Genomic DNA, 7377 nt, shown 5'->3' with positions numbered 1-7377 from the left:
GGTACAGGTGGCTGGGGGGACAGGGGAGAGGGGATTATGGCTGGCTCTGGACACTTAGTGGTAGCAGGGGACCTGGACACATCAGAGGCCCTGAATCTCTCTGCATCTTCAGGGCTGGGCCCACGAGGAATGGGAACACCTGAAACCACGCATGGACTGGCCAGGGTAGGGCCTCCCTCGGGGCTGTCCTGCCATGGCCACGTGCCCCTCACCCACGGCCTAGGTCCTCTGGGCTTCTGCAGTGCCAGGCCTGTGGGATCGTCAGGGGCCCCGGGAAGCAGAGGGGAGTGCAGAGCCCAGGTGCTCTGAAGGCCCAGAAAGGGGCTGTGCCCGGGCAGGGTGAGGGCAGCGCCAGGGTTGGGTGTGAGCGAGTCCTCCTTTCCATGGGGACCCAGGCCCTTTCTTGGGGATCAGAGAGTCAGGCAGTAGAGGTCGAGTAGGGTCCTGGTCAATGAGAGACACAAGGTGATAAGCAGGAGCCCAGGAACTGGTGGGCTTCCCCATGACAGAGGCAGCCCTATGAGGGCCGAGTAGGAGGCTGTGGGGAGCTCATGTCCTTCTAGTAGGACAGACTCCCCAGCCCCCTCCCCCAGCCCCCCCACCCCGGCCGCCAAGGACTGGTCCCAGCAATGGAGTAGGGACTTGTGGGGCAGAGGGAAGGGTGTTGGGTCCAGGGAAGCCCCCATGGGAGCGTCTTGGGGAGCGAGCGTGGGGAAGCCTGGGGCATCCAGGGGCTGCGGGCCACCTGATCCGCAGCAGAGGCCGTTTGTAACAAAGTAGCCTTTATAGGTCCCGAGAGGGCGCTGGTGGCCCGCCCGCTAGGAGCCGCGGTGACCCGCGTTCTTGCGCTCCTCGCGCTCCTCCTCTGCCAGACCCGGGGAGGGCTCTCCCGCCGGCTCCCCAGCGCCCGTTCGCGGCCGCTCGGCCCCGGGCTCCCGGCTCTGGGCGCCGTCGGGGCCAGGGCCGGGCGGTCGGGGCCGCCTCTGCGCCGAGGGTGGCCGCCCGTGCGCGCCCCCGGGGCTCCGGGGTAGCGCGGGCCTGCGCGCGCCCGGCCCGTCGGCTGCGCTGAGCAGAGGTGGCGCGGAGCAGTCGGCCTGGCACGCGGGCCGGGGCGGGGGCACCGGCGGGCGGAGGGCGCTGCGGGAGCCCCCTAAGCGCGGCCACAGGTCCGCCTCGCCGTTGTGCAGGAGCACAAAGCGGCGCTGTGACCGCAGAGGCAGCATCTTCTGGTTGCGCAAGCTCTTCTGAAAGGTCTCGATTGCCAGGTCTGGGGAGGCGTGGGAGGGGGTGAGTTGGTTGGGGGGACATGGGAGGGGCAGGGACTCAGCCTCCCCAGCATCATGGTTGCGGGGCTGGGGTGGAGGTTCTGAGGACAGAGGAGGAGGTAAGGGAGTGCTGAGAGGCGGGACCCAGGTGAGGATGAGGTGGCCCGCACCAAGTTAGTGGGGAGGTTGGGCAGGGACGCCTTTCTTCTGCAGGGCCTGAGCAGAGGGTGGGGTTTCCACGTAGGCCCTCTGGATGTTGGAGAACTAAGTTTGTAGGCGTCTGAATTTGGGGAGAGGATGGGGTGGCACATGCAAGCCTGGGCAAGCAGTGAGGGGCCAGTTTGAGGGTTCTGGGGGCTGCACAAGGGCCTCACCCAGGGTCTCCATGACCACGCCTGGAATCACCTCCTTCAGGACTTCACAGTTGGTGTGCAGGGCAGGGTTGGAGTTCATCTCCAGCAGCCACACCTGGGCCCAACACTGGTTAGCATGGTCCCCACACATCACTTGGCCAACAGGAGGCTGAGGCCCTGGTCCCCATTAAGTCGAGTGATCCTGGGCAGTCCCTTCTTTTCTGTGGCCTCACTCCTCCTATTTGCCCAAGGGGCTAAGGCTCTGAGGGTCTGGCCTTGGGGGGCGCTGCTCCAGCTGCAGGAGCTTGGCAGGGGGTGGGGGAGTCTGACTGTAGACTCCACCCCATGGGCTTGCCTGAGTGGTCAGGATATGCACACATGGCCCCTGTCTCCTTGCACCTGCCTACCAAACCCCACCTGCCCCAGGAAACCTCAACAGTACCTTGAAGTTCTCATCAATCAAGAAGTCACAGCCAATGAGGTCAAAGTAGCCCAGCTTGCAGTGGAGCTTGGACTTGACAGCCTGGAAGCAGTGGGCCATGATTTGCTGCATCCGCTTCTGTGGGTGGGGCAGGGAGGGGGTGACTGGATGTCACCCCCTGATTACACCTCCCAGGCCTGAGCAGCCACAGCCACACCCCTCACCAGCACTCCCACCTGTGTCCTCACCTGCTCTCTCCTATTCCCTCACTTGGGCTCCCACCTGTGTCCTCACCTGCATAGCTACACCTGCTCACACTTTCACACTGAGTCACAGGCTCACAGCTAGAAACTCATTCACTCTTGTTTTATTCCTTCAGCAAGCACGGGAAGCTTCTCCTTCATGGCAGGTACTGGGGTTCAAGAGTGAAGAGAACTTTGAGCATCTCACTCAGAGCAGGAGAGATAGAAAACAAATGTGACACGTAAATCACTGTATATTTTGGGCAGCATATCAGGCAATAAGTGCTGATGAAGAAAATGAAGCAGGGTTAGGGGTTGGGGGTTCTAGGGTAGTTGTTGCAAAAAGGGGTATGGGGTGTTGGGCCTCATTGAGGAAATAGTGAGCAGACTGAAAATTGAATGGAAGGTCTGTGGGATAGGGCATGGGAAATTTGGGGGAAGAGCAACAGCTGTAAGTGTGAGCATGCCCAAGGTGTTGGGGGAACAGAGTGAGGCTGCTGTGGCTGGAGCAAGCTGGAGGGGCAGTAGGAAATGAGTCCAGAGTGGTGCCAGTCATGTCATGGGGGCATGGGAAGCACCTTGCCTTTCATGCTGATATCAGAGCTGTTGGAAGGTGGAGCACAGGAGGGGTATAACTAATTCATGCCTAATAGGGTCGACTGGCTGTATGCTGAGAGAAATGGAGGGGCTATGAGGAAGTTGTTGCAATAATTCAGATGCTAGAGGTAGTGGGCTGGATTCTGAATATATTTTTAGGTAGAGCTAACCTGATTGGTTTATGAATGGGTTATGAGCTAGGGAAAGAGTTATCTTTAAGTGTTTCGTCTGAGAATCTGGAAGGATGAAGCCCCCATCAACTGAGAAGAGGAGGAGAACCATGGAGTCTGAGATGTTTAAGAGCTTGCAGATGGGGTGTTGATAGGCCCTGGGATATAAGGCTCAAGTTCAGGAGAGAGGTCAGGGCCAGAGGTTTAATTGTGGAGCCAGAGGACTTTCATTACCAATGGGTGCAGATAAAGAGCAGAGCCCTGGGCTTCCAGAGAGCACTAGTTGGGACATGGGGGGCCAGAACAGCAGGCCAAGAGGGAATGGGCAAGGTCCTGGAAGCCATAAGGAAAGAACACCAGGGAATGAACAGTTGGTCCAAACTGGCTGACAGATCAGGGAAAAAGAGGACTGGGAACTGACCCCTGGGTTTGGCAACACAGAGGTCACTGGTGACCTCAATGAGTGTCTCAGTGGCAGAAGAAGGCTCACTGGAGTGGGTTCAAGCATTCAGCAGAATGGCAGAGAAAGGACACGTGAAAATAAGTCACTCCATAAAAGCCCCCCGCCCCCAAAACCTGGCAAAAATAAGCAGAATCAACTTTTTCAGAACTCTGGAAACTACCCAAAGGCTTTCAGCAACCTGAGATGTGCTTATGAAAGAAAAATCTTGAAATCTTGGTAAGAAGAGCAAGCTTTGTAGCATTTTAACTTGCCCTAGCTTTATCCCTACCTCCCAGCTCAGTGCTAGGCTTGAAAAAAGTCTACATTCTCAGTACTGGAGACAGAATGGACTTGACTTGCAAAGAATTGTAGCTATTTGTTGTGACTCTATGCTAGCCCCCCAGAAGACCTCACTTGAAAAGAACTAAAGGAAAATATGAGAATGATATCTTACCAAATAGAGAATATCAGTGAGTGAAGAGACAGATATTATAAAAGGAAACCACATAGAAATTCTGGATTTGAAAAGTATAGTAAATAAAAAATAAAATTCACTAGAGGAGATAAACAGTTGTTTGAAGATAGGTCAATTAAGATTATCCAGTCTGAGGAACAGAAAAAAGGGAATGAAGAAAAATAAACAAAGCTACAGAGACTTGTGAGACACCATCAAGCAGACCAACATACATAATGGGAGTCCCAGAAGGAGAAGGGAGTAAGAGGCAGGAAGACTAGTTGAAGAAATAATGGTAGAAAACTTCCCAAATTTGATTTAAAAAAAAAGAAGTCTACACACCCAAGAAGATCAGTGAGCTCCAATTAGGATAAATTCAAAGAGATCGACCATACCTTAAGCAAACTTTCAAAAGACAAAGAGAGAATGTTGAAATCAAGAGAGAAGTGATAAATCATAAGGGGTCCTTGATAGGATTCACAGCCAACTTCTCATCAGAAACCATGGATTCCAGAAGACAGTGGGATGACACTCAAATGCTGAAAGGAAAAACTGTCAACCAAGAATTCTATATCTGGCAAAACTATTCTTCAGAAATGAAGGAGAAATCAAGACATTCCCAGATTTTAAAAACCACAGGTTATCACTAATAGAACTGCCCTAGGGTCCTTCAGGCTGAAATGAAAGGGCACTAGACAATAAGTTGAATTCATGTGAAGAAATAAAGAGCACTCATAAAGGTAGCTACATAGTTAAATTTAAAAGTCATATAAAGGAATTTTTTGGTAATTTCTTTTTGTCTTTTATTTAAAAAAACAACTAAATAAAACAAAAATTATAAATCAATATCGATGGGCACACAATGTATAGAGCTGTAATTTGTGACAATAACAGCATAAAGGGAGGGAAAGAACTATATAGGAACAAGGGTTTTTGTGTTTTTTAAATACTTTTGAAATTAACTTGGTATTAATCCAAACTAAATTGTTATAAATTAAGAGGTTAATGGTAATCCTCAGGGCAACAGCAAAAATAAATAAATAAATAAATAAATAAATAAAAATAATAATAATTAAAAAACATATAATAAAAGAAATGACACTAGATATGGTACACTAGGAAATATGTATTTAATACAAAAGGAGGGAGTAATGAAAGAATTGAGAAGCAAAAAAGATACGACATGTAGAAAACAAATGGAAAAATAGAATATGTAAGTCCTACCTTCCAGTAATTATATCAAATGTAAATGGATTAAACTTTCCAATTAAACAACAGAGATTGGCAGAATGCATAAAAAAACACAACCCTTGATATCTTATCTGTAAAAGATTCACTTTAGATTCAAAGACACAGGTTGATAGTGAAAGGATGGAAAGAGGTATATCATACAAACAGTATCAAAAGAGAGCTGGAGTGGCTAAACTGATATAGATTTTAAGACAAAATAAGAAAATAGATTTTAAGACAAAAATTGTTACTAGAGAAAGAAAAGGACATTGTATAATAATAGATCCAGAAGATGTAATAACTGTAAACATATGTGCACCTAACAACAGAGCCTCAATATACATGAAGCAAAAACAGAACTGAAGGGCAAACAGACAATTCAATAATAATAGTTGGGGACTTCAATATCACACTTTCAGTGCTGGATAGAATATTTAGACCAAAGATCAACAAGTAAAGGGAAGACTCAAACAACACTATAAACCAAGTAGATCTAACAGACATCCACAGAACAACCACAATAGCAGAATATATATTCCTCTCAAGTACACCTGGGATATTCTCCAGGATAGACAAAATGTTAGGACATAAAGCAAGTTTCAGTAATTATGAAAGAGTTCAAAACATACAAAGTATATTCTCTGACCACAATGGAATGAAATTAAAAATCAACAAGAGAAGGAAAATTGGAAAATTCACAAGTCTTTGGAAATTAAATAGCACACTCTTTAGCAACAAATGAAATGAAAGTAGAACATACAAAATCTTATGCAACGCAGTAAAATCAGTGCTTGGGGGAAATTTATGGCTGTAAACACCTATAAAAAACAAGAAGAAAGATCTCAAATGGATAACCTAGCCTTTAACCCTAATAAACTAGAAAAAGAAGAGAAAATCCAAAGCAAGCAGAAGGAAGGAAAATAATGGCTATAAATGGAATAGAGAATAGAAAAACAATAGAGAAAATAAATGAAACCAAAAGCTGGTTCATTGAAAAGATTGACAAAATGGACAAACTCTTAGCTAGATTGACCAAGAAGATGGAGAGAAGACTCAAGAAATCAAGAAAGACCTTACATAGAAAAGAATCATAAAAAGAATTATAATTATTCATAGAACACTATGAACAGTTGTATTCCAATCAAATTAGACGACTTGAAAGAAATGGACAAACTAACAGCTTGACCCAATAAGAAATAGAAAATCTGAATAACCTATAACAAGTAAAAGTTGAGTTAGTCATAAAAAACCTTTCCACAAAGAAAAGCCCAGGATTGGATGGCTTCACTGGTGAATTCTTCCAAACATTTGAAGAATTAACACTAACTCTTCACCAACTTTCCAAAAATAGAAGAGAAAGAAACACATCCCAAGCATGCAAGAGAGTGCTTATGTGTGCTTATGTGTGCAGACACAAAAATCCTCATTGAAGTACTAGCAAGCTAACTCTAGCAGCATATTTAAAGGTTAATAAATCACGTCTGAGTGTGACTTATGCCAGAAATGCAGAGTGATTCTATACATGAAAATCAGTCAAAATAATACAGCACATTCATAGAATGAAGGAAGCAATAACTATCAAAACAGTACACCAGCACACGCATCAGTGGAATATGATTGATAGGAATTCTAGAGAAACCCAGACATATCTGACCAATTGATTGTCAACAGTGTGCCAAGAACAGTCTCTTTGACAAGTGGTGCTGGGAAAGCTGGACATCCACACACAAAAGAATAAAGCTGAACCCCTCCCCCCATATACAAAAATTAACTCAAAATGGAGCAATGACCTAGCTGTAAGAGCTAAAGTGATAAAACTTAGAAGAAAACACAGGTACAAATCTCTATGACTTTGGATTTGGCAGTGGATTCTTAGATATGAATTAGATGAATTGGATTTCCTCAAAATCGAAAACTTTTGTGCAAGAAAAAGGACATTATCAAAAAGTGAAAAGACAACTCACAGAATGGGGGAAAATATGTGCAAATCACATATTTGATAAGGGTCTAGTATCCAGAATATGTAAAAAGCTCTTAAACAGACCTACAAATGGCCAATAAGCACGTGAGAAGATGCTCAACATTATTCGCCATTAGGGAAATGTAAATCAAAACCACAATGAGATACCACTTCATGCCCACTGGGTGACAAAAAAAAAGAAAGAAAGAAAGAAAGAAAGAAAGAAAGAAAGAAAGAAAGAAA

At 46.2% G+C, this 7377-nt stretch overlaps 1 protein-coding gene across 1 annotated transcript in view; it reads right to left on the bottom strand.

Moving 5' to 3' along the window:
* Positions 1–818: 818 nt before the first annotated feature.
* Positions 819–7377, bottom strand: part of TTLL10 (tubulin tyrosine ligase like 10) — a 13428-nt gene continuing 6869 nt past the window's right edge. Inside the window, exons 12-14 of the mRNA XM_044913802.1 lie at positions 2061–2177; positions 1640–1733; positions 819–1267 (exon numbers count right to left, since the gene is read on the bottom strand). Of these exons, the coding sequence (XP_044769737.1) occupies positions 819–1267; positions 1640–1733; positions 2061–2177 (660 nt within the window). The remainder of the gene's footprint in view (positions 1268–1639; positions 1734–2060; positions 2178–7377) is intronic.

Source organism: Neomonachus schauinslandi, chromosome 4 (assembly GCF_002201575.2).
Source record: "Neomonachus schauinslandi chromosome 4, ASM220157v2, whole genome shotgun sequence".
NCBI classification, from domain to species: domain Eukaryota; kingdom Metazoa; phylum Chordata; class Mammalia; order Carnivora; family Phocidae; genus Neomonachus; species Neomonachus schauinslandi.
This window is presented reverse-complemented; position numbering and strand designations above follow the sequence as displayed.